Source organism: Marmota flaviventris, chromosome 6 (assembly GCF_047511675.1).
Source record: "Marmota flaviventris isolate mMarFla1 chromosome 6, mMarFla1.hap1, whole genome shotgun sequence".
NCBI classification, from domain to species: Eukaryota; Metazoa; Chordata; class Mammalia; order Rodentia; family Sciuridae; genus Marmota; species Marmota flaviventris.
In genome coordinates, this window is record NC_092503.1 from 1,423,425 (window position 1) to 1,450,422 (window position 26,998).

General features: G+C 57.0%; 1 protein-coding gene across 1 annotated transcript; it reads left to right on the top strand.

The window, feature by feature from the left end:
* Positions 1-16,367: 16,367 nt before the first annotated feature.
* On the top strand, positions 16,368-25,369 carry Dact2 (dishevelled binding antagonist of beta catenin 2). Its single transcript, XM_027939398.2, has 4 exons — positions 16,368-16,598; positions 21,703-21,835; positions 22,796-23,068; positions 23,673-25,369. The coding sequence occupies exons 1-4, from the start codon at positions 16,368-16,370 to the stop codon at positions 25,367-25,369; spliced, it is 2,334 nt and encodes a 777-aa protein (XP_027795199.2).
* The last annotated feature ends 1,629 nt before the right edge of the window (positions 25,370-26,998 follow it).

Consider the following 26,998-nt stretch of genomic DNA (forward strand, 5'->3'; position numbering starts at 1 on the left):
GCCCTGTTGGGTAATGGCGATACCAGCCTGGCCTCCTTGGCCTGGGTCAGCTCAGTGCCCACTGACACCTGCAAGGCCTCTGTGGACAGGGGCACCCGCCAGGGGCCCTGTGAGCCGAGGGGTGAGGGCCACAGGTGCTGTTCACAGTCCTGCCAACAAGCCGTTCCCCTGTGACGGCCAGGAGCCCTTCAGCAGCTGGGGCGTCCTGCACATGTGGCTGGCCGGGAGCTCCAGCTTGTGGGCAGGGCTGGAGGGTCCTGTGTCCAGTGTGTGGCCCCTGCAGATCTCTGAGGACACAAAGCTGACAGCACCCTCCCACAGGAGGCCACCTGGGGCTGACCTGGGGCTGCTGGGCCGGGCCGCTGGGCTGGTTGGGTTCGCCTTCCTGGGGGCTATTGTGGGTGACCCCGCGGTGGCAGAAGTGTCAGAGCTGGGAAGTGCGGCATGGGGACAGCTGTGGGATGACCACAGCTTTCCTCTCTCGCAGGGCCCAAGTGACCGTGAGAGTGCAAGGCTGGCGAGCCCTGGGAACGGCCAGGACACGTGGCTGCAACCGCACTGCGGGGGCCGTCCCTTGCCAAGCTGACCTGGGTCAGTGAGCCCCTCATGGCCCCAGATCACCAGATGGACAGAGCGCGGGCACCTTCTGCCGCGTGAGCCCTTCTTGTGCAGGCCAGCAGCCCCACCTTCTGTCCCCAGAGCTTCCCTTCTGGCCAGAGTCCCCATGCCCGGGCTCCCACCGTCACACTCAGGAGCCGACTCCCCTGGGAGACTCATGGAGGTGGAATTAGATAGCATCTGTCCTGTTGTGGCTAGTTTGCTGGGTTTAGAAAATTAAGACAGCTTCATAATGTATTTCCAAGCACGTAAAAGTGGGAAGTCCTCCAACCTGGCCAGGTGGGTGGCCCACAGCGCTCCAGGATGAGGAAGGGCATGGGGGGTGGTGATCTCTGCAGCGGGGAGCCCCCTGGGTCCTGAAGGAAAGACCCAGGGCCAGCTGGGCAGGGCCCGGGGGGCAGGGAGCAGGCAGGGCCCACTGATGGAGTGTGACAGAGGGGTCCTGCTCCCATTTGGCTTCTTGACCCATGACCGCCCGTCCTGAGCGTGACGGCTCCCACAGGCTGCGTCCATCCTGCCTGTTTTCCTTCCCTCCTCCTGGTTTGTTTCACCTGAGGTCCCTTCAGAGTGCCGGTCCAGTGCCCGGCATGGCAAGGGCAGGACAGCAGCTGGGGACTCCCTGTGTCTTCTGGGTGGCAAGGCCCCTCCTAGCCCAGCTGATCCGAGCATTGCCCGAGCCAGCCGGCACTCACTGAGAGCTCACAAAGTGGCCCTGCCCAGAGGACTTCACGCACCTGGAGCCGTTTACTCCACCACTTCCGCGTGAGCTCAACACCTGAGGGGCGTTTAAGAAGCAGAAACCGGGGCCCACGTTCCAAGCCAACAAGGAGCTCCACCTGCAGATACGGCGCATGGCCAATATTGTTAAGGTCTGGAGGTGACTTCTCAAGAGGTCGCCCTCGGTCACAGTGACCCAAGAGGCTGGAAGACTCCACCTGAAGACCCCCCGGCAATGCTACAGTTTCCCAGGAATTCAATTTTCCCACACCGGCCAGCTCGGTGCCCCAGTGGCAGGGCCAGGACTTCCTGCAGCGGGTGCTGTCACTCGGGAAGTGTGACCTGAGGTTCACAGCTGCGCCCTGGAGTAAGCCACAGCCAAGATGACCACGGGAAACGCCCCTCAAGTGCAGCTGAGGGCCCCAGCACTGATTCTGCTCCATCAATAAAGCAGACACTCCCTCGGCTGGGAAGGCTCGGGGTGCCCCACGCACCTTGACAGTAAGGCTGGCATGCAGCAGGGGCATTCAGACTGCTCTGCCAGCCTCTCCAGGTCCAGGATCCACAAGCTGCCAGCCCAGGAAGGTCACGGGAATGGGGACACAGCCCCTCCCTTGCCCCAGGCCCTCAGAACTCCTGGGGCAGGAGGAAGCACAGTGGGAGCAGCTGGAGGGACACACGTTGCCCGCAGGTGGCCACAGAAGCACCAAGTCCCCAGTGCAGGGCTCTGGCAGTGTGGGCACTCCAGGATCCAGCGAGGTCTCCCGGAAGCGCCAAAGGAGACCGGCTCACAGGCCCTTTCCAGGTGACCTAGTGCTGGTGACCTAGTGCTGGGCCCGGTGATGCTCTCCCCCGCAGCCTGGGTGGGCAAGGAGGAGGGCAGAGACCATGGCTGTGCCTGGAGAAGGCTCCAGGCCTCCACGGGTCTCACGTGGTGATGGGGAGCCATCCTGACAGCAGACCCGTGTCCCTTGGCTCCACAGTGCTGGCCCTTACTGAGCACTGTGGGGGTAAGGAGCTACCTACGGCCCAGCTCCCGCTGCCCCTGCTGCCCTGCCTCTGGGGATGCACGTTTGTCCCACCCGGGCTGCCGTAGAAGGTCCTCAGACAGCAGCACTGGGCCACCTGCCTAGGGGTGTCCCTGCCTGAGCAGGAGGCATCGAGAGCTGAGCTGGGCACAGGTTACCATGGAGCCGCCAGCACTGGGCAGGGGGCATCTTTTGACATCCCGTATGGTGACCAATCAGACACCAGGACGGGCTCCCCTCCTCTCCCTCTGTCGGCCGGCAGAGGTGGGCCACGTTCCACAGGCCCAAGGTTGACTGGACCACAGTGTTGGTTCCGAGGCTCTGGGGCACAGAAGGCGGCTGGTGCAGGCTGGAACTGCCTTCCCAAGAAGCCAGGCAGGGACTTGGACCCTCTCACCACCAAGCAGCCACCAGCACTAGTCACCCTGTGGCCGGCCTGGAGCTCCACACCTGGATCCAGAGCACCCAGAGACCAGCCTCCGGGTCTGTCTGATGTCACCGAGCTGGTGGTGGCCCTGGCTGGCTGTCGCTCAGTAGAGCCCTGCAGGCACGGAGGGCTGGGCCACGCCACGCTCTCGGACCAACCATGTGCTGCACAAGAAGGACCGGCAGGCACCGCGGCTGCTTCCAGGGCCTCAAGGACCCCCGACAGCCAGAACCTGCAGGAGGAAGGTTTGGAAAGCAGCTGCGGCATGTTCTCCCACGCGGTGAGAGCACCTGTGGCTCTCCTAGCACACCCTCCACCCTGCCGTCCCACCGTCATCGCTCTTTCCAAGACACAAGCAGAAGCCCCAACAGCGTAGGTTTGGGGAGTGAGAGCACTAGCAGGGCTGGTGCTGGGCAGGGGTGTGGCTAAGGGCTCCGCTGGTGTTCTGGCCTGGCAGAGGCCTGGCGGAGGGAGGCTGGTGGAGGCTGGCTGGCGGAGGCTGCACTGCTGTGGTGTGCCACCTGCACTGGCCAAGCAGGTACTGAGGCTAGGAGGCCCAATCCCAGGTCTCGCCTGTTCACCCAGAGCATGTACTAGTTGGAAACATGGAGGGAATGAGGACATTGCTTTTAGCAAATGGAAGTATCTTAGAAAATTCATTTGACTGCTATTAAAAAGCAACAAACATAGTTCTCCCGTGAGGAAGTTCCTGTTTGAAAGCTGGCTGGGTGCCCTTTGCTGATGCCCCGTCCCCCAGGGACAGCCATGGAGTGTCTGTGGGCTCGCGGCCCTGGCTCTCTCCATCCGCAGAGGACACACTGGTGACGGAGCCTCCCAGGCACACCTCTGAGCTCTGCTCGTCGCGTTCGTGGATGGAGGGACCCGGTCTCACCTGCTTCTGCAAGGCGGGCGCCTCTGTTGCCACGGTGAACTTGGCCGAACGCCTGCCTTGGCACCTGCTTTCAGACATCCCCAAACACGCAGACACTGAGGAACAGCCTCACGTCGGGACAGGAAGCAGAAAACGCCCCAAACCTACGGGTTTGACCCCTGAGGTGCCAGGATGGAGAGAGGGCAAACAGGACCCAGCGGTGCCCCGGGGCAGACACTTCTCAGCACTCTGACACACCTGGGACAAGGACCTGAAGAGCGGGGGCTGCGCAGGTCACACTCAGAGCTCCCCACCCAGCGCCTGGCCGCGTTGCCATGGGCCTGAGGAGGCAGAGAGCAAGGAAAGGGCCAGGGACAAGACAGGGTCCCCAGGTGCTCCCCAGTGACCTGCGCCCCCCTTCAGTTACCACAGCTCCCAGCAGACCGTTCAGCCGTCAATGGATCGATCCACCCGCGAGGTCAGAGTCCATGACCCCATCACTGCCCCTTCTCTGAATGTGGCTGCATTGGGGACCACGCCTTCAGCACACGAGCCTTTGGGGGACCTTCCAGGTCCCCTCAAATTGTAAAACCCAGTGAAATCATGAAGAAGGTGCAGAGGCTTGAGGGACCCTCGCAGGAAGAGAGAGGTGGAGAGGGGTCACCTCAAGTGGCCTGAGCCTTGTCCCAGGGCAGCAGGGCCCCGGGATGCAGCCAGAAGGGAGCCCAACAGGAGGGACCCAGGAGAGGCCTTGAAGGAAGAGCAGGAGCTGGCCCAGAACCTGGGGAGGGGCCCAGACACCCAGGACCTCCTGCAGGTGGGGTAGCACAGCTGGGGACACGAGCTCCTCCCCACGAGAAGGCCAGGGCTGGACTGCAGCGCCTCTCCAGGGAGGGCTCAGGCTGCACCCTGGAGACCCGCACCACCAGGGCCCGGGAGCCCCCAGGCAGCTGCACAACAGAACACTCGGTCTCCGGGAGGAACCAGGGGCGGGAGGCAGCCGAACCCGTGAGGAACCCGTGCCAGGGGAGGTGGGGCTTGGAGCTGGGACCCCCCAGAAGTGCTGCCAGGGCCCCAGGGGACAGTGGGACAGTGGCTGCCCGGCTGAGCCCTGGCTGGCACCGGCCAGGAGGAGGGCCCAGGCCAGACCACCCTGGAACTGCTGTTCCTCTGGAGCCGACTCGGCCACAGGGAAGGAAGCTACCGGGCACGGCCACAGGGCGGGAGGTGGGAGATGTGCTCCCTCCTGTTCCTGGGAAGCCAGCGGGATCCCTTGGCAAGAGCGATGGCTTGGCCACCCCCAGCCTGGCCAGCCAGGACAGAAGCGGAGGTGAAGCTCAGGTGATCACAGGAGGCTGGGGGCAGCACAGCAAGGGCAGCAGGAGACAGAGCCCACCAGGGAGCGCTGCATTAGTGCCCGCACACAGAACCGCACTCACGGCTGGACCGCGGTCCTGGCCAGGCAGGCCACACTCACCCATGCCAAGCCAAGAGGCCGCACCCCGTGTGCCAGAATCCCATTTTAACATAACCCCAAGTCTCTGCAAAAGACTCTAAATGCACCCTGAGATCCACTACTGCAGTTCGGCTCTGAGAGTTGAGATTTTAACATTTTTTTCCCTCCTTCTTGTATTTGTTAAGTGTTTCCCAAATTCTACATAATTAACATGGAATGCTTTTGTAATCGCAGGAAAACAAGGTTGTTTCTTGGTTGCTTGGTTTTAATAAACTAAGCTCAGGTACAGCCTGTGACCAACAAGTGGGTCTATCCTCCCAGCAGAGACTGTGGGTCCTGTCTGCACGCAGGGCAGTGGCCACGGCAGCCCCAGGACGAAGGGCAGGACCATTCAGAACCTCAATCTCTTGGCGTGGAGGCCAGGCGAGATCTGGATCACGTGACCTAAAGCATTCAGAAATCACTGGCACAGGCTACGGTGCACCCCACACTACCGTACGCCAGGCCTGTTTCTCAAGGATCAGCGTGTGTTGGCCTCTCAGCCGGAGTGGCGGGCTGTTCATGGTATTGCAGTTTCCGTGAATTGGTCACCGCGGGGCCCTCTGTGTGCTACTTACCAGGATCAGCTGCCCAGAGTGGGTTGGTATGTGTTTCTGGAATGTTCACTGGTGTACACTCGGGACGGGCGTCAGCCTGGGGGTCCACACGCAGCACAGCCCCCCCCCCCAACTGCCACTCTGCTTTATTCCCTTGACTTCAAAGGGCCTCTTTTCAAAACATAATTCCCACTTGAAGGAATCCTGCCTGTGGTCGCCCTCCTCATCCCAGGGTCCGCATGCTGGGCAGTTTCTGGAGCTCGTCGCCTGAGGCTAATGACCTCACACACTACTGAGCTCCTTCGCCTTCGTTACGTGGACCCAGATATCTTCCATTTTGGGTTGTTCTGTTCTATTTTCCCCATGGCATTAATATGATGCTCTTATGTACCAATCGCTAACATTCTGATTAATTTTCTTGTGTTCATGGGAATTAAACCCAGGGCCTCACACCAGCTACATTTGACAGTCCCAGCAGGACGGAGGAGTACAGGTGTGCAGCCTGCATGGAAGGGGGTGCTCCGCTCAGCCACTGCGGGCCCGCAGGCCGGGGTGTTCATGGCCACACACGGTGCCGCAGGCCTCAGAGCAGGAGGGGAGGCACGAGCACTTTTGTGCAGGACGATTTAGAACAGTGAGAATAACCAGTCACAGGGGTGTCACCAACAGAGGACCGTTAAATGTGTGGTCGTATAGCCACGGGGATGTCAGCCACTGTATTTGTGCTATTATAGAAAACGTAAAACACATGCAAAGAAAGAAGCCGCATTTACGCACATGGCTACGTGTGCACTGGCAGGATCTGCCACCTCCAAACCTGTGCGAGGTGGGCAGGCAGCAGAGGTGAGCCCCTGCACCACACAGGCCTCAGCTGTCTTCCCTCATCTCCCTGACGGTCACCAAGCAGGGCGGCCACTTGCAAAGGAAGGGAGGCGCTCCTGTGGCCACCCCAGGACATGGGAAGGCATGGCTGGGCCTCTGAGGCTGACCGGCCACTGCCAGTGGCTGCACTATTGGTCTTCCAGGCTCTGCCTGGTTGAGTGGCCACATTCGACACCAGTGATCCAAAGCGGCGAGGCCATGGCACTGTGGCCCTTCCCCAGACCTCCAGAGGTTCATGGCAAACATGAGGACAGCTCACGTCCCTGCACCATGACATGAGAAGCCCGTGAGACACGGCTGATAGCCCCCATTATCCAAGTGCCACGGCACAGTAAGGACGTCTCCTTGCTGCCACTCATGTGCCAAGGTGGGAGAGGCAGGCCGCTCAGGTGCCGAGGTGCCTTTGCCCAAGGTTCAGCTCCTTCCTTACAGAGGCTGGCGATCCACAAGCTTCGGCATGAAACATTAAAATAGGAAAATGATGACCGTTACTAATCAGCCACAGGACACACAGCGCCCATCTGCCTTTTAACATGGAAACATGCACCACACATGCTCACAGGCACGCCAGACACCACACGCACACTCACACACGTGCACACAGATACCACACACGCTCACACACGTGCACAGAAAGGCACCACACGCATGCTCACACACATTCACCCAGACACCATGTGCATGCTCACACACATGCACAGACAGGCACCATGCATACATTCACACACATACACACAGACACAACACATGCTCACACACGTGCACAGGCACCACGCACACACACATGCACATAGTCATGTGCATGCACACACATGTGGACAGACACCATGCACACTCACACGTGCACACAGACACCATGCACACATACACACAGACATCATGCACATGCTTACACACATGCAGACACGATGCACACTCACACATGTGCACACACAGACACAGTTCACATGCTCACACACGTGCACAGACCCCATGTGCATGCTCACACAGGCACTGCATGCACACACATGTGCACACATGCACTTGCACCAGGCACCACATGAAGAGCACATGTATGCACACACACACATGCACTCCACACACATGCTCACGTGCACACACAGGCCCCACACACCACAGTCACATATTCTACATTCTGAGTTATTCTGCCTCCCTGGCATGTACCGTTGCATCCCAGAGAAAAGAGACAGAAGCACCTACCCCCATCACAGATTTCACGCTGTCCCACGAACCCTGGGAGGCACATAACCAGCCCGCAATGGTGGCCGCGGATGGAGTTACGTTGCAGAGTTCTGGAGCATTCCTGCGAGCACTGAGAACGCGGGGCTCCACTTCAGCCGGTCAGCAGGCAGTTCCTAGTGGCGCTGGTTTGTCTCCGGGGCACAAGGCTTCACTCTCCCAGATGCTCATCACGACTGTGCTCAGGTGAGAAGTCAGGACACCTGGGTCAGCACGGTGAGATTGAGAGGCTGCGGAGGCACAGGCACAGCAGGGAACTCCCTGGCTGCCTGTCCCCAGGCACCACAGCTGGACATGAGAAGCCCTGTATCCCATGCACTCCCGTGGGGAGTTTCCATGGGACTCCAAAGTGCCATCCTGCCGCTGCCTCTGGAGACGGGAGAACGGCAAGAGCCACTTCCAAATCGTTCAGCTGCAGCTATGCCGAGAGGTCAAAGTCTGCCAAAGTGTGCCCAATTCGCAAGGCCCTCGGCAGCACTAACCACGGAGAACTCAGATGGAAGCAGTGCTGACATGCAGCTTCAGACCTGAGAACTGTCCACTCAGCTCTGCAAAAGCACTGAGCAGCCAGTGGCCTCGCCAGAGGCTGAGTGGCCAGCACACAGAATGGCCAGCCTCTGCAGAGCTGCCCAGCTCCCCCTCCACGCCTGTGTCCAGCTCCGTCCACTTACCACTACCTTAGGGCAGAGCACTTGCTAATGGTGGAACTTCAGGCCATAGGCCTGCAGGTCCAGGAACCCAACAGCCAAGAGGAGGGTGCCTCCGCTGCCACCGTCTACAGTGGGGACATCACAAGGCACCAGCGACGCTTCCTGAGACCATCTTGGAAGGGAAAGTCTGCTGCTGACAGATGGATTCAGAGAGCATCTAACTGCTCGGCCCCATCGCCTTCAGCAATCCTCAAATCATCCATTTAACGCGGTTGGAGGAGCGCGCGGGAAGCCAGGTGCCTTTGCTGTCATCTCACTAGTGTGTGGTCCCCTTACCCACATGAGCAGGATGCTCTTCACAAGCCCTCGCCAAGAACACCAGTCCTCTTGGCTACTGCCCAGAGGCTCCGAGACAAAGCGACTGGGCAGCTCTGTGGGGTCAAGAAGTCTCCGGCTTCACCCTTCTGCTGACCACACAGGAGGCCCCAGTGAAAACGTGGACACAGAGGAGGGGCACCTTGGCCCGTCTTCCCTTCCCCAGATGCACCCGTGACTCCCAGAGAGAGGGTTTGCTCCTCTGCATGCAGAAAACCCACACCACACACACCACGCGTGCCCTAGTGCACACACCCACCACACCACACCCCCACAATGTGCCCTAGGTGCACACGCACACACACCACACATGCCCTAGTGCACACAAACACACATGGATTCAGATGGATTCAGACAGCATCTAACTGCTCTGCCCCGTTGCCTTCAGCAATCCTGAAGTTATCCATTTAACGTGGTTAGAGGAGCGTGCTCAAGGTGCACGCATGCACACATACCACACGTACCCTAGCTGCGCACACACACACACGTGCCCCAGCTGCACATGTGCACACAGATGTGTCTTAGGTACACACACAGACACGACACATACCCCCACATGCCCTAGGTGTGCATGGACACACACGTCCCCACACGTGCCCTAGGTACACACACACCACACCCCCCACATGCCCTAGGTACGCGCGTGCACACACACACACACACACACACCACTTTCAATGGTACAACACTGTCCCCGTCTGCTCTTTAGTCTCAACAGTCTGCGGTGTCCACTATCACACATGCACTGGAGCCAGTGTCCTCCTGGGACTCCATGGCTGGTGGTCAGAGTGTGCAGACATCATGGGCCGAGGAGCCCAGAGGGTGTGAGCGGTCAGCTCATGGCCAGCAGCCAGTGGGGAGACCTCAAGTCACCTTGAGCCACCTGCAAAATGAATGCTGGGTGGAGGAAGGTGCGTCTGGACACAAGTGCTGCTGACGGCTGTCTCCCGATGAAGAGGGGGAGAAGAAAGAAAGAAAGAGAGAAAGAAAGAGAGAAAGAAAGAGAGAGAAAGAAAGAAACAAAGAAAGAAAGAAAGAAAGAAAGAAAGAAAGGAAGGGTACAGGGCGGTGCCGGCCTGTGGGGCACCCCAGGAACTCAGCTGGAACCAGCCAGGCAGCACGTGCGGCAGGATATGGACACCTGGGTGAGCAGCTCGGCCTGGGCGTGGTTCCCAAGAGCTGGCCAGTCCAGACCAGGGGAGGATGGCGTGAGCCGCTCCCAGAGGGAGACACAGCTACAAGGGCAGAGACAGCAAGCGCTGAAGGGCGCAGACGCCCCTGGCCACCGGTGCTCCCCATCTCGAGGGTGCGTCCTCGGGATACAAGGCCAGCATGGGCCAGGTGGGTCGGGGGCTTCCTGCAGCACTCTGCAGTCGGGGAGGAAGAACAACTGAGCGTCCGTCAGAACCAGAGAGGCGGAGCTGGAGAGGGGTCACCCACGTGAGGAAGGGCAGAGGGCGTGCAGTGACGTGTGTGGTCTGCCTGCGGAGGGGACGGGCCGACGGCGATGGAGAGTTGAGAGGTGACAGGTGACAGATGGGTAGACGACAGATACAAGGTGGTAAGTACACAATAGATAATAGACACGTGAATGATAAACACAGACGATGGGGGGCTGGAGAGGCACAGATACCGGATAGTAGGTGTTTAAATGGTGAGAGACAGTAGGTGACAATAGGATAGAGGGAAGACAGCTGACGGATGATAAAGGTGACAGGTAGGTAGAGGACAGGTAAATGGGTGGTAGCTAGATTGACAGATGGATGAGATGATGGATTTGTGAAATACAACAAAATTCATAACAAAGGTGTGACTCAGGGAAATGGCCTGGTGTGCCCTACAGGCCAGCACCGCCCTGTACCCCTTCTTTCTTTCTTTCTTTCTTTCGGGGAGCTCCCTCTCTTCATCGGGAGCCAGCCGTCAGTCAGCAGCACTCGCGTCCAGACGCGCCTTCCTCCACCCAGCATATCTACATGTTCCTTACATATCTACAATATCTTGTTATTATCTTCTCTTGATAACATAAAACTTCTATACGATAAAGGAGATATTTCAGAAGACCATCACATAAATTTTAGAATTTTTCTTTCATTCAGTGATAAACAAAACCATGGTGTATTTGTTCAGGAAATGTTAAGCGGCCGCTACAAGCCAGACACAGTTTCAGTGTCTAGGGGACACCAGGGAGGGAGCGCAGCATAGCGCGGGAGCTGCCCAGCGCAATCCTAAGGGAACACAGGCGTGAAGCCTGTTAAGGACAGTGTGCAGCCAGGGTGGAAGGGCGGAGGGAGGCCCGGGGCACCCAGAGCCTTCCACATGGGCAGGCAGAAACAGAAGAGATGGGCTGGGCAGGGAGAGGCCAGGGAGGGTCTGCTGGAGGCCACAGAGCCCCTGTGACCCAGGGGACCCCTCCCATGCCTGGGGCTGGGAGCTTAGGTCTACAAGGCTGCCCTGAAGCCAGGTGGTGGGCCGGGGCAATGTTGAAAGGAAACCACATGGGGGCGCCAGAGCAGGAGGTCCCATCCAGGTCCCTGCAGAGTGGGCGGAGCCCCAGCCTGGGGACCTGCCACGAGCCAGAGGAGGGGCAGTTCAGCCAGGCACACTGTGCAGCAGTTGCAGGGCACGTCCAGGAGATTGGCTGGTGATGATTCATGGCGATATTAACAAGATCACCTTTACTTACTCTATTACTTACCTAGGAGAGCCGTGTCCCCAAGAGCAGAGACTAAAGAGGAAAGCCTCTCCCTTTAGGAGCGTCATCTTAACGTGCTCACCTTCTCCACGCGGGCATTTCATACTTCAGTTCCCACCAGTGCTCACGTGAACGTCCTCAAAAGCTCCTGTGTGAATGGCCCGCTGGTCACCTCTTTAGGATGAAGTCCCTGCAGTGACCCAAGAGCACAACTGTTTCTAGGTTCTTGACCACACTGCCGACTGCCTGCTGGAAGATCCCCCCGGAAGACCCCAGAGGCTCAGGAAAGGGCTTCCCCAGTCTCACCGACGATGCCAACCTGGGGGATAAGAGGGTGTGTGATCTGATCAGGACACATCACGGTGCGTGTGTGTGTTACATTGGATCATTGCACAAATGAACTGATCAATAAGGAAATGGAACGACCCAGCAGGGAGGGTCCCACCACCATCGCCAACATGGAGAGATACCTTCTTTCCTGTGGTTCTGTAAGGACCCTGTAAACGCCCTGCATACTTCACGTAACTTGCAACCCCAGTGTAGCCTCAATTTTAAATGCACTTTTTTCTTGGTGTCTTCTAAACGCTTTCTTCATTTCTATTCTGTGCTCTACATCCTAGTCTGAAACCACCATGTGGATGGACATTGTTATTAATATTATTAACCAGGCAGCTTGTGATCAGTAGGAAAAGAGGGGGAGGCCAGCGTCCCCAGGAGTCCACAGCCTCCTGTGGAGTTGAAGTGAGAGGAGAGGAGGGGTACACGGGGGCCTCGGGAAAGCCCACGGCTGAAACCAGAGGCCACATCACACAATAGCAGTGACCCAAGCAGAGTCGGCGTCAGAGGGGCTTCAAGAAGCCACTGTCACACCAACGTGGCTGGAGCTACATTGATGAGCAAAGCCAGAGATGAGCAAGGACCCAGTAAAAGTGCAAATATGATCGGCCACAGATTAGGAAAAACTCATCAGCCCTGGAATAAGGTCAAAGGAAACTCAAAAACACAATGAGGTAGAAAATAGGGTAGGACAATTGACACCAGAAAGGTCACATCAGTGCACAATGAGGGCCCAGGTGCCTGTCAGGAGGACGGGCCGTAAAAGGAGGAGTTTATCAAAGAAATAATAGAAGTTTATCCTGAGTCAAGAGAAAGCATCCCTCCATGTTGAGGAAGTCCACCCACAGGTGGGTGGCTCACTGCGTGCCATCTTGGCAGGCCACAGTACCCAAATGTCGGGTCAAACATTATTCTGGATGTTTCCACCCTAAAGGGTGGCTACAAAACACAGTCATCACTGGTGGGACAAGAGGAGAAGCTGCCTTTGGAAACGACACTTGGACACTGGACCCCATCATCTTTGGACATGCTACTGAAGCCTCAGCCACTGCAATAAATCAGGAAAAACAAGAGAAGAGTGTGCAGATCAGAAAGAAATAAAGAAAACTGTCATCACAGATGATTCAAATGTGAATGAAACGAACCCAAAACAATCTAGAGATAGATTCTTCTAAGGGGTAAGGATTTCACGGAGCTGTGAGGTGGCGCATTGGTATTCTATACATCGTTGACAAAGACAGAATGGATTTTGGAAAGGTAACACTGAAAGTATCCTCAGAAAACAGCATTATGAAAGGGGGGACAAATCACTGAAGGACACATAGACTGCTACTCAGAAGGTCTCAGTCACAGACACCAGGAAAAGCTTTGGTACACCAAGGTTCGTTCTAGGAACAAGGATAAAAAGCCAACATGGTGGAGGGATCATCCCCAGATCCACCTGCAGACTCCACACAGTCTCATCCAGTACCAGAGGCTGAGTGTGTGTGTGTGTGTGTGTGTGTGTGTGTGTGTGAGAGAGAGAGAGAGAGAGAGAGAGAAATTTACCTGCTGCTTCTAAACTTAAGTAATATTACAGAGTACCAAGGACACTTGAGATGTCCTGAAGAGTCAACTAAGAGGACAAATAAGATTACCTAAAAGTCAAGAAGCGCTCACCAAAGACACCAATAAGAGAGTCCCTGACACACAGGAGACAGACGACTGATAGAGGGTTCCCACCCAGTCTCCCCCAACCCCGCCTTTCTCTCTGAGAGAAAACGCACATGGATAATTATGAGCTTTCTGAAAAGAGAGGCAGCACCAGGGTCTTCCTGGACATACTCACTACACAGACAGGACAGGAACTCGGACCTGAGTGCCGCCAGTGCTCAGCCTGGTCCGTCTTCTTCAACACTAGGCTAGATAAGCACAGAAGACCCTGGAGGAAAACAAAGAAATCCTAAGATAATCTGAAAAGTTCAACACACCTTTATGATTTAAAAAAAAAAATTGTTTTTAAAGCAACTAGAACTAGAAGCTGGGTTCTCATGCGGGCGAAAGGCATCTCAGAACCCATGCGCCCTGCTGTCCCCTGAGTCAGGGGACATGGGGGTGTCCCTCTTGCCACCTCTCTTCAACATCATGTTAGAGGCTGTAGCCAGGACAATTAGGCAGGAAAAAGAAATAAAGGGCACCTAGTTGGAGAGGAAGAAGTAAAACCATCTCTCTTCACCAGGGACGTGGCTACAGACAGAAAAGGCAATGGAATCCACCAGAATCTATCAATCTCAAAATCTCCCAGAACTAATAAATAAGTATGGCAAAGCTACAAGGATCAATATACAAGAATCAATCACCAAATCCTGGACACTAGCAACAAGCTTTCTGAAAATGAAACTAAAAAACTATTTTATACAATAATACCAAAAAGGAAAATAGGGAGAAATAAAATTTTTAAAGTATAAGACTCGTGTACCCAATCTGCAAAGTACTACAGAAAGCAATTAAAAGGCTGAGCAAACAGAAAGAGCCCGCAGCCACAGCCAGTCTCCACTTAAGGTAGCACCATCTCCAGGGCTCTGCAGCCATGCTGGCCTCGTCAAATCCCAGGCGCTCTGCAGAAGCTGACAAACTGGCCCTAAAAGTCACGTGGAAACACAAAGGGCATTAAACAGTCAATCTTGGAAAAGAAAAGCAAAACTGGAGAACCCACCCTTCCTGACTTTGAAACTCATTACAAGCTGCAGTAATCGAGAGAGCATGGCCCTGGATAAGGAAGGAGAACGCACAAGTGCAAGAGGCTTGAGGAACCAGGAACCGCTTTCCTACTTCAGCTGATCATCAACACTCGTCCCAGACCATCCAGAGGGGAAAGAACCATCTTTTCCATAAACGGTGTTGGGTCAAGTAAACCTCCATGCTGAGAAGAGCCAAGGTGACCGATACCTCCCATCCGAGTCAACTCAACACGGATGAAAGACTTCAGCCTAAGTGCTTGACCTTGGACTAGGCAACAGTGCACACGCACAAAAGATATTAAATTGGACATAATTAAAATTAAATATGTTTTGCTGCAAAGGCCACATTAAGAAAGTGGAATGGCAACCCGAGGAATAGAAGAAAGACCTGCAAATCATGTATCTCATCAGTCTAAGATGTGCTTCTGAAAAATAAGATCTCTCAGTTTCACAGCAGGCAAGGATCTGACATTTCTCCAGAGAAGACACAAATGAGCACCTGCAGAGATGCCCAGCATCCTTGGTCCTCAGGGGTAGCTGCTCAGCATCCTCAGCCCCTCAAACCACTTGAGACACCACTCTACACCCACTGGGTAGATGCAACCAGAGACAACTGTTGGCAGCCCATAGAGAAATAACACCCTGGGCTGGGGTTGTGGCTCAGCAGCAGAGCGCTCACCTACCATGTGTGAGGCCCTGGGTTCGATCCTCAGCACCACATAAAAATAAATAAATAAAATAAAGGTATTGTGTCCTACCAAACTAAAAAATAAATATTGAAAAACAAAAGAAAAATAGAAATGATACCCTTTCACCTGTCGGTGAGGGCGAGAGCAGTCTGAGTTCTCCCAGAGGTTAAGCCTGACAGGTAACCATGGTCCATCTCCTCAGTAGATTCCCAAGCGAAATGAAACCGTGTTTCCCCACCAGAACCTGTACAGGAGTGTCCTGGCTGCATCCCTCGGGATAGCTGAGAGGTGGAACCAAGCTAAGTCACAGAAACAGAAAACAGAGAAGCAGAAGGTGCTGTGTCCAAAGGCTGCATTCGGGCACCTGGAAAGCATCATGCTCTTGAAGGAAGCCAGCCATATAAGGCCCTAACCATGATCCCATTCCCATGAACTGTCCACAATTGCAGATGAGTCTGGGTGTGACAAAGGAAGTGGGGGACAGGGCTTCAGGGTGGTGAAATGTTTTAAAAGTGATCTTGGGACAGTCCCATAACTCCACAAACGCGCTTAAGGCTACTGGATTGCGCACGTTAACTAAGTGAATGGCACGGTGTGGGCTTTACAACTCCATCGAGCTACCATCTGAAAATAAAATCGAAAGGCAAGTCACGGCCTCCGAAGTACAGGTATCCCCCAGGGAACGTGCTAAGGCCTTATTTTCCAACTTTACGACAGTTTATAAATGGGAACAGGCCTCTTAAAATGTGATACTCTTTTCAATCCAAACAAAACCTTCCTCCGGTTTTGTCCCACTTTCGCCTCCTTCCCCTTTCGCCGGCTCCTCCTTCCCCGACGTCTGGCCGCCCTCCGAGGCGAGGCGCGGGGATCAGGCGCAGGCCCCCAGCAGCCCAGCTCGCTGGGGCGGCCGGGGAGGGCTGGGGGCGGCCGCTGTGACCCGGGGCGTTGCAGACACCGCCCCCCGCGGCCAGCGATAGGTCCCTCTCCACCTTGGCGACCTGCGGAGCGGGGCGGGGAGAGGAGACGCCGGGCGCGCGCCGCGGTCCGCAGGCTCGGAGGCGCGGCGGCGGGATGTGGGCGCCGGGCGGCCCCCCGGGACCCGCGGGCTGGGACCGCCGCAGAGTGGGCGCGAGGCTGCGCGCGGCGCTGGCTGGGCTGCACGAGCTGCGGGGGCTGCGCGCGGCGCAGCAGGCGCGAGTGCAGGGTGCCCTGGCCATGCAGCCCGCGCCCGCTGGTCCCCACGGCCCCAGCGGCCAGGAGCTGCGGCTGGAGGCGGCGCTGGCCGCTCTGCAAGAGCAGCTGGTAAGGGCCGGTCCGGAAGCGCTTTTACCTGCGCAGGCGGCGGCCGGGATGGGCAGAGGGCGAGGGGCTGTCTGATGGGCCGAGGGGCCGTCCTTGTGCTTAACTGGGATGCAGCTCTGTGCCCACGGAGTGGGACCTGCAGGCCCGGTGCGTAGGTGCGTAGGGGTAACGGGCCGCGGGTTGCGATCCTGGGAGCAGCGGGAGGAACCGCCCGCCCTCGCCCCGCTTGCGTGGGAAGCGCACCCGCTGCATGCGTCCCACGCAGATCGACTGGGGTTGCCTTCACGCCCGGGTTGCAGTCTGCTCTGAGAGGACTCCAGTGCCTTCATTTCCCCTGGCTGGAGTTGCCTGCGCATCCTGGCCTTATCTCAGGGTACCCGGTCCTTCCTATGCGCGCTGGGTTAGGGACAATAGTGCAGAGCGCGCTCTGAACCGGCCTGGACGTGTGCTCAGCTTGAATAGGGTCCAGCCTGGACGTGTGCTCAGGTTGAATGGGGTCCGGCCTGGACGTGTGCTCAGGTTGAAAGGGGTCCCACCGCCATAAGGAAACAGGTGGGGGAAGTCGTGTGTCTGACTATGTCTGAGGAGGGCATCTTTCCCCTTAACAGGCAACCTGAGCCATAAAGAGGAGGGGGGAGCCAAACTCTTGAAGCTTTCTCTACCCTGTGTGTTGCCTGAACTCCCCAACGCCAATTCCCTATTACACCCTTGAAGATACTCCAGTTACTACTCTTTGGGTTATTACCAAAGAGTAATAATTTGTTGTGTATAATTTCATTTAATTTATTGAAAACAAAAGAGTTTTTGCAGTATTGCAATATTTTTTTTAAACATCAATTAAAATGCTATACACAATGTCTGTTTGAGTTACCCCCTATCTTTCCAAGTGGAGTTTCTTTTACATTGGAAATCCAATCTGTCCTGTTAAAAGTTACCCTCTTCAACAAGCCTCCCCAGGAGGCCTCAGCAGCGTTCCAATCAGCTTAGCTCATTCGTGTCCTTAACGGGGCAAATGCTTCTGGATTAAAGAATCAGGAAGTCCAGTGTCTCGAGACACCTCCCTGGACTCCTGTTACCTTCCCTTGCTGCCAGACACAGGTGAAGCCTGCCAGAGGGGGGCTGTCCCCTAACCCTGCAGCCTCTCTCTGCACCAGCTGCTCCACAGGAGAGGACGGAGCTGGTGGGCAGTGGCTCCTTCACACTGCTCCAGCACCTGCTGACCCCACCGGGGCCCTGCGTGTGGGTTAGTGCCCAGCTGTGTCTTGGCTTCTGCGTGGCCTCAGCCAGGCACACACAGCCTTTGGGTGTGTTGCACGCACGCGTGAATGTTCTCAAGGAGGTGGGGGTGTGGCTGATGATTAACCTGGCCTCAGTAACACACCAATCAAGCTGTGGACTCGGGCCTCTAATTACAAGTAGCCTTTTGGAAGAGATCAAACAGGTTTTTGTTTAATTTTCTTTTTTTTTTTTTTTTTTTTTAATGTGGGGACCAGAAGGAACATGCAGACTCTGACTTGAAAGTTTGTTCTTGGAACGGATTATATGATCAAAAGGGAAGGATAATTGACTTTGGGTGACATCAGCCAGTGCTTAACACTTTTACATTTTTCTTACAGGGAGAACAATTAGGAGTGATACTAGTTCTGTAATGAAGGAAACAATCCAAGGCTTTAGTCCAGCCGCTAAACACTCCAGTAACCAGCTGCCCGCCCCTCCCTGGCTTCACCTGGCCTAGGTCAACCTCCAGGTGTGAAGACAGGAAGAGCCTCTCTCTGGAGCAGCAGCCTTATCCTGCAGGAATTCTCAAGTGAGAACGTGCTCTAGCGTTCCTAGGGATTAAACTGTCTGAGAAGCAGCAAGTGTCAGATGAGCTGCACCTCCCGAGTGGAGTGTCACAGGTCACAGAGATGCATAGAACGCTCTGCTGAATAAATCCATCAGTGACTTTTGTTTATGGAACAAAAGGAGAGATTTCAATATTTATTTCATCCTCTTCCAGGTTTCTATGCTAATGGCCCCTGTGCCCTCTGACCCTGGCAGGTGGCAGTAGCTCAGCCAGTCTGGGCAGAACCAGGGATGCTCTACCTGTCCATGTCTTCAAGAGCCTTGGTCCTTCCCAGTCAGCGGCTGCCACTTTCATTCCTGTAAGGTTTAGCCCCCACAGCAGCACCTAAGTAGAAAGATGTCCCCCACTGGTGACCCGGGAGGGGCCTGAAGACCTGTCCCACCAGAGCTGTGTCCCTGGAGGGAAGCAAGGAAACGCATGGGGACCCAGTGAGGTCTCACCCTGGAGAACGTCCCCCGGCTGGCTGTGCTGGTCACGACTTGCTCTGGTAGTCGTGGTAGTCGCAGCAAGTCCTTCCTGTGGGCAGGCTCCAGGGTCCGAGCTGCAGGAGTGGGCCACGCAGCTGTGAGCGCCAATGTGATGCTGGGTGCTTCCTGGACCCACCGTTTTGCTTTGTGAATGCTCAGAGAGCCGAGGAAGGGTCGAGAGCTTGCTCAAGATCAAGGATGAGGGCAGGCGTCCACAGGACCTGCCGGGCTTCCCCCAGGTCACAGGACTGTTGTCCATGAGTCCATCAGGGAACCCGGGCCCCTTGGCTATTGATTGATGGAGCCCTTTTTAACTCATCTGTGATGTTTACCCCTCTACAGGACAAGGGCCATAGCTGTGTCCTTCATGCATAAAATATTGCCACTGTACATTCTTAGCCTTCAAGGAAAGAAAGGAAGTGGTTTAGATACCATCGCTAGAGCCTGAGATTTAAGGCACTTTTAATTTCTGCCCTGTGAATACAATTTTGTGATGACTACGATGCAGAACTGTTGATGGGGAGGGCAAAGCAAGTGCAGCTTAGATAATTTCCTGTGGGCCATAAAGTAAGCATTTCAAAGAAAGGGCTTAGCCAAATCTCATTTTTAGAGAACCACCTGGGAGAGACATCCTGACTTTTCCAGGTCTGGGAAATGGTTCTGCCCCTGGGCTATTATTAACATCCAGGCTCCAGGCTTGCAAGCCCAGGATCTGCAGCTGTGCCAGGTGATTCCCCCTGTGACCCTGGGTGGTCCACCCATGTGCCATGGCTTCCTGACCAGCCCCCGACCAGTCAGGCACTCTGACCCAAGAGCCCCCAGCATGTCTTGAGAAGCATGGCCCCAAGGGGGCCTGAAGTCTTACAGTGAGAGTGAGAGCTGACGGGCTGTGGCCTGCTGCCACGGAGAGTGCTCTGGGCTGGGCTTGCAGGGCCATGGGAGCCCTCATAGCATGTCCCCTTGGAGCACAAAGGGCCGTGGCCTGAAAGAGGAAGGAAGCACAGCCAAGGAACCCCAAGTCAGGCACGGTGGAAAGGGCTAGCAGGGTGGTGTGAGCCTGAGTGGTGGCCCCGCAGGCGGGCAGCGGGGCCTAAAGACGTGATGAGTCATCTGTGTGCCTTGACCAGAGTCGGATACCAGCCTGCAAAGGCTGGCCAGCAGTGTTGATCACAAAGCAGCTAGCCCCAAGGCAGACACCGGGCAGACTGTGGCGAAGGGCTGCAGGTGGAGGGGAGGCCATCGGGTCTGCAGGACTCCTTCCCTAGAAGGCAGGGGAAGTCGTGATTGAGGAGAAGTAGATGCTTTTAGAGATGAAATGAGACCTAAGAGAGGAGCCTATGTGGCTTTATGACAGGAAAGAAAAATCATTTGCAATCGCTGGGCCTTCAGTAAATCTTTCTTGTTTTGTTTTTTTTCAAGAAGGTAACGGGGCTGAGCCTGTCTGTGCTGCAGGGCTTTTTTGGTAGTGCTGGGAAACATTTTGCTATTGTGACAATGGGCATGCTGGGACACCAGGACACTTGGACCAGTCTGGGTGGTTCTGGAAGCACAGAGTTCTGTTCAGCCCAAGGCTGGTTTTGCCATGTTCCTGTTTACAGATGATATTGTGGCTTGGAGACTCCATTCAGACCTGGGAGGTTGTTCCAGGACCTCTGATTTGTCTCCTGGAGGAAAAGCTAAGCTGACTTACATAGTCCCCCCCAAGCTGTGTGTCATCTCACCTGGGGTGATGGGGGGGTTGTCAGTCATGACTGGGAAATCTCTGCAGAAGTAATCCTGTCCTGTGAACAGGACACTGTGACTACCTCCTTCCCCTCGTGAAGATTTCTTGTAATACTGAAATTACTGAAGTCGTACCCCAAAGAAATGCAATCCATCACTTTCCTAGGATAAACCCACTTATTAATTATTTGAAATGCTGCAGTCAGCCTGGAAAACATGCTGAAATTCTGTGATTGAGAGAAGTCAACATTTACTAACTACTCAGTGCTAGATGATGTAGAACCATGAATATAGACATATATGGTATTTACCTGTGTACATAGATTGTGTTCGTGGCAGGTTAGGTGGGCAGGTAGACACACACATGTGGTTAATGCTCATAAGAACCCACTTGGCTACCAGGTGCCCGGCTGGAGGAGACAGCCTCTGTGGGCAGATCAGAGTGTCCCTTCTCCAGGGAAGACCCCACCATTTCTTTCATGCAAAGTTGAATGATCTCTTTGTCTCTTGTGGTGCCCGAGGTTATTCCCTGAATTCTCTCAAACCTGTGGCAACCAGAGCCATCTCTCGGGAAAGGGAAAGGAGGCAGGATGAGGATGTCTCTTCTCTTCCTGGGGACATTCTACCCTGGCAAGGTGGCAGGAGGGCACAGATTCACCATCCCCAGCTGCGTCTCCCAAGGGGCTGCTGTGAGGGTCACTGTAATTGGGGGTGAATTCGTGCCTGGAGCAGAAACAAAGCAGCAGGGTGAATGTCTCCCGGTGGGTGCTCAGAGGTGGGGTCCTCGTGCTGCTCCACCCTCCAGGGAGCTGCTTTCCTGCCTCCCCTTAGGAAGAAAAGCCTTACTGGAAATCGCGAAGCATTTTACAAGTCTGCGTTGGAGGAAAGTGGTTTGTGTGCGCCTCGTTCAGTGTGTGCCAGTAGCACAGACGTTGCTCAGCCTGAGTGAGGGGCAGCCACCGTGAGGAGCCCCCGGCGCAGATGCTGCCTTGCAGCCGCCTTTCTGCCCACAGAGCCTCATTTCTGCACCCACTCAACTTTTTTTTTTTTTTTTTTTTTTGCTTCTTAGTCCCAGCTACGACGGCAGGACACTGGGCTGCAGACCCACCTGGACCAGCTGGACCAGCAGATCAGTGAGCTGCAGCTGGGCGTGCACAGGTCTTCTGTCGAGGTCCCTGACAGCGACAGCAGGCCCAGCTCAGGTAGGAGGGCCAGGGCTGTGGGAGGGGCCGCCTGCAGGCCTGCCACCCGGGGGCTGCAGAGCTGGTGGGCATCAGAGTGACACCATGTGCCCACAACCCTCTTGGGGACCTTGTCTGAACTGGTGAGCAGTGCTGGTCCTGGGCCTATGGCTCAGCTGATCTGGAAGTTAGGCGGCAGCTGGAGGCCTGAGAAAGCCCATGTTATCCGAGAGGACCAAGCAAGGCGCTGTGAGGTGAGGCACAGCTCCGTGTGTACCCGCATGTGGTGGCAGTTTGCCTTGGACGGGACCCAGAGCTTCTCCCTCCCCGGCTCAGCCGTCAGCTCTGCTTGGCTGGGCAGTCGCAGGGAGGACACCCACGCCTTCCAGTCCACAGACTTGTCAGCCTCAAGTCTGCACAGCATGTCCAAGGGGACAGGGACGTCCCCTTCCCACCACATCTCAGAGGCGACAGGGGTCAGCCAGTCTCGGCCGACACTTGTGGCTCTGGTCACTTTCGCCTCCATCCCAGGCCGCACTGGGCAAGCAGGTCTGTCTTCAGATCACTGTTGGGAGGTTCCAGTGGCAGCGTGGGGCAGGACCAGTGCTGCCGGCCACCACGCTTTCCAGCCTGGCCGGGCTGTGTGGCGCCTCCCCTGGCCCAGGGCAGAGGTGTCCTGAAATCACCGCTCGCAGGCGCTGGGGGGACGGGGAGATGCCTAAGGCCTGGCTCAGGCTGGACCTGCGGAAGAGACCTCCCCTTCCATGGGGCAGCTACCACAGCTGTCGGAACTGCTGGCCAGGGCAGGGAGGGGTGGGGGCCGGTGAGGCGGTTCTGCCCTTCCCACCAGGCTCACAGCTGCTGGAAGGTTCTGCAGGCTCCCCGCTGGCCCAGGAGGAGTGGTGGGGAGAGGAACCCGGGGTCCTCAGGCAGAATCCACTGCTCAGGGCACACTGACCTGCATATGTCTGCTCTGTCCAGGCTTCTACGAGCTGAGTGATGCGGGCTCCTGCTCTCTGTCCACCTCCTGTGCCTCAGTGTGCAGTGACCGCCTGTCCCCCTCCCTGGGCAGTCTGCTGCCTGCGGTCTCCATGGTCAGGCCCAACATGGGGGACTGGCGACCTCGGTCTGCTGATGAGACCACTGTGCCAGCATGGAGACCCCAGCCCATCAAAGAGAGTGGCAGGCCCCTGGACAGTGGAGAGGACACTGGCCAGCCCAGAGGCATGTTCCGGCCCAGGCCAGTGTCTACAGGTGAGAGAGCCAGAAGGGGTGGGCGCAGCCAAGGACAGCCTGTGCAGACCTGCTAGGGATGGAGCAGAGACCCCCTGGGGTTGGCTGGGCACTGCCCTGCAGGGAGAGGAGCAATCCAATGTCTGCATCTGGGCATGATGGACACGCCGTCCTAGTATCCTAATGGTGTGGGTTTCCTTAGTATTTAAAGTGCGTATCAGAAAGTTAAAAGGCAGTCCTTCCAAACCCTCTGGTCTGCCTGAGGTTGGGGAAGGTGGAGAGGTGAGCCTGCTCCCCCTTAGCTTCCTCCCTGATCCAAAAAAAGGGAAGGTACCATTTGGCCTCATTCCACTTCGGTGTAAGACGGAGTGTCGTGCCAGCCATGGCTCCTGGTGAAGGCACCTGCAGATGCCCCAGGGGGGCCCAGCCGCCACCTGTGGAACCTGTGCTGCTGCAGAAGCCTCAGCCCCCGCAGCCTGCAGACCCAAAGCAAGGGCCTAAGCTCACTGTGGACAGGGACTGAAGGCCATGGAGGAAGAGCGGGCGCCCACGGCCAGATCGCCCTCACGCCTGACGTCAGTGAATCTTGGTCACTGATGCCCTTGTTCATGGTGTTCTGTTCCAGGAGATCTTGAACGGGTCCTCCCAGTGGACGTGGGGCTCCAGAGAGTTGACCAGGAGGCCACACCCCCCTCTCACCTCTGCCAGGGGATGGATGTGCCATCCCCCAAGCTGGACCCCAAGTACCAGCGTGACCTGGTGTCCAGGGGAGGCCGGGAGGTGTACCTGTACCCCAGCCCCCTGCACGCAGTGGCTCTGCAGAGCCCCCTGTTCGCACTGACTAAGGAGACCCCGCCGCTAGATGGCCATTTGCCCCCCAGGAGCCCTCTTTTGGGCCCCAGGGCTCTGAGCACCACCCCAGCAGGGCCAGTCCTTGAGGCAGGCCCAGCTGGAGCTTACATTGACAGGCTGCTGCGTCTGCGAAGCCAAGAGGCCGCGTCCAGGGGACCTGGTGGGGAGCAGGGACCCGCAGGACATGAAGCATCCCCATCCCCCAAGAAGCCAGATGCCCAGAGACTGGGCAGTGGAGGTCGGCCTGCGAAGCTGGTCTGTTCCCCAGGGAGAGGGGATCTGGGAGTGGCAGCTCAGAGCAGGGCCAGCAGTGGAGACAGCCTTGGGCAGCAGGAGCCTGCACCCCTCCTGCACACCCAGTCCCCCAGACACCCCCGGGAAAAGGGCCCTGAGCCCTGGAGCCTCTGTGCCTTCGGGGAGACCTCTGTGGGCCCCTCTCCCTGCCCCCAGGCACAGCAGCCCCATGGAGACTGCAGCCCAGGCATCTCGTCCTCTTCTGGGAGCGTGGACTGTGGAAGTCCCCCTAGGGCCCCAGGCCATCTTGTCCACCCACCTTGCACCGCCATCGAAGCCTCCCGGATGGGGCTGAAGACGGGCCACCCCAAGACCAAGCCTGTGAAGGTCAGGACGAAGGCCAGTGACAAGATGCCGAGGCTTGGGAACCAGGCGCCACTGCTGCCAGAGAGACCTTGGGGTGTCCACGCTGCCCCCCAGCTGTCCCCAGAGTGTGGCCCCACACACAGGCCCCTGGAGGGAGGGCTCAGGAGGAGGCCTGTGCTGGCTGGGGTTGCTCCTGGACGGTCCTGTTCTGAGTCCACTCTGTACCCTGTGCCCTTCTTCGTCCCCCTGTTGGTGGCCCAGCGGGAGAGCTACCGGGCACCGTCCCAAGCCCTGTCCTCCTTGGAGACAGCCCCACTTTGTGCCGCCGCCAGGAGGAAGCAGCGCAGGTGGCAGTCCACCGTGGAGATCTCAGCCGAGGCCCATCTGGCCAGTGCTCAGGAGCCCAGCCTGGGGCCCGCGAGGTCCCCCGCCAGGAGAGCAGGTGGCCTACAGGCCCAGGGCCGGCCCACGCTGGCCCGCCAGGACGCTTGCTCCAGGAGCCAGTCGGACTCCGCGGAGTGCTCAGCAGAGTGCGCCTGGCTGCTGCAGTCCACCGTGGCGGAGAGCAGCGAGGAGGCGGCCAGCGACCACACTGCCAACCGCTTCGGGGATGGGGAGTCCAGCAGCAGCGACTCGGAGGACTGCTTCCAGAGCCACAGCCGCCGCCTGGGAGTGGACGTCGCAGCTGCCAGGCGGGGGGAGCTGGCCTGGCCCCGGGCAGTGCCCCAGCAGCCCCCACGGGCCCCCATGGGTGCAAGGCCTCCCCTACCCCCGGTGCCCAAGCTGTGCCGCATCAAAGCCTCCAGGGCCCTGAAGAAAAAGATCCGCAGGTTCCAGCCGGCGGCCCTGAAGGTCATGACCATGGTGTAAGGCAGGCTCCCTGATGGCCCGTCCCTCTGCGTGGACAGGTGTGGGTTTGCAGGTTGGCTTCACTCCTGAGTGGCCACTGGAGGAGCCCCTGGGAGGCCTGGCCTTGGGATATGGCTGCATGCTCTGTGGGGTGATTTTTCTTCCCAGCAGACTCAGGAGAACTTTGAAGTCACAGAGGACACAAGTGGCCTCTGCCCCCCTGACGTCTCTGTCCTGGAGTCTAGTGGTGGCTTTCCTCCCCCTGACCCACTCCAGCCTAAGCCATCCCTCCAGAGACCATTACTGTAGGAATGTGGCGAACTCTCTGCTGGTGCCGGTGTGACCGTGAGCTCCTGTTAAGCTCTCCATGTGAAGAAACACCAGTTTGCCATGGTCCTCGCACGGAGAAGCACGCGTCTCCTTGACCTGCAGCCTGGTCCCTGTGCGGCAGGCACCAGGTGCTCCGAGAGCGCCCTCCTTCCTGCGCTGGCCTGCAGGGCAGGAGCGACATGGTGGGAGCAGGGTCCCCCTCGGGGCCCAGGCACTTCCTTTGGGTGTTGTTTTTTTCCCAAAGAAAACTCCCCTCGGCCTCTCAAGGAGAAAGATGGAGACTTTTTAACTGAGCTGCTCGGTGAGTGTCTCAGCCTGCGCAGCCCACACCAAGCTTTGTCCTGGGCCATCACAGGCTGCTCCAAAGTGCATCCTGGCCCAGAGCTGGAAAAGGGGTTGGGGGCACCAAAGTCCTCACACTTCCGGACCCCCCTTCCTAATTTTGGGAAGAAGCTCTTAAGAAAACTACTGAAAATACTAGTAGATTTATCCCAGTTGTCAAATATTCCTGGAACAAGTAGGCAGCTATGGGTGCAGTCTGAAGGGTCTAACATTGTGAAAGTTGATTTGCATCTTAGAATCGAGAAGAGGACCTCCTGTCCTTGCTGCAAGGCTTCCTGTGCCGGCCATTCCAAGAAGCACGGTCCAACTCTCATCCTGTGGGCCCCAGGTGATGGGAAACTGGCTTTGCCAGGACCTAGCCTGTGAGGCCACTGGCCCCTGGGCAAGTCCACAAGGTGCTCGGGGGCTCTGTGTCCCCAGCTGGGCATCCTGGGGAGGTGGTGGCTCCTTCTGCTCACTGGACATCTTCTGTAGCATTTACTGGGGCTTTCAGGAAGCTTCCAGTGAACCACCTGGAAAGTGCACCCCTCCTGCTCTTTGTGAGGCGTGTCCTGTCCTGCATCACCTGTAGCCTCCGGAAGGCAGGCTGTCACTGACCAGGCTCCCATGCAGGCACTGCAGAGGGGAGTGCAGAGGGTTTGGGAGGCTCAGCCTCTCTGCTCATCTCCCTGGAGAGCCGGCCTGACTCCTGATCATTCAGGTGCCCCCTGCCCCAGCATGCAGGCCTGTCCACAGCCCTGAAAACCAGCCAGAACACCACACCACCCCAAACCAGTGGGCAGAAAGGGTCCTCAGTGACCACAGTGCAGAGCAGCCAGGTGCGGCCTTCCCCTTGCCCTGCCCGCTGTGTGTCTGTCTGTCTTCCTCAGCAGCTTGCCCTCTCCCTGTCCACCCTCCTTCCTCTCACTCTCTACTGACTGTCATTAAAGAAAAATGTTCCAGGGACACTTACTAAAGTGGGCGAGGGAGACGCTAGGC

Coding starts and splice junctions, on each gene's coding strand:
- Dact2 (XM_027939398.2), top strand. CDS start 16,368: ATGTGGGCGCCGGGCGGCCCCCCGGGACCCGCGGGCTGGGACCGCCGC. Junction 21,836..22,795: donor CGACAGCAGGCCCAGCTCAG/GTAGGAGGGCCA, acceptor TGCTCTGTCCAG/GCTTCTACGAGCTGAGTGAT. Junction 23,069..23,672: donor GCCCAGGCCAGTGTCTACAG/GTGAGAGAGCCA, acceptor GTTCTGTTCCAG/GAGATCTTGAACGGGTCCTC.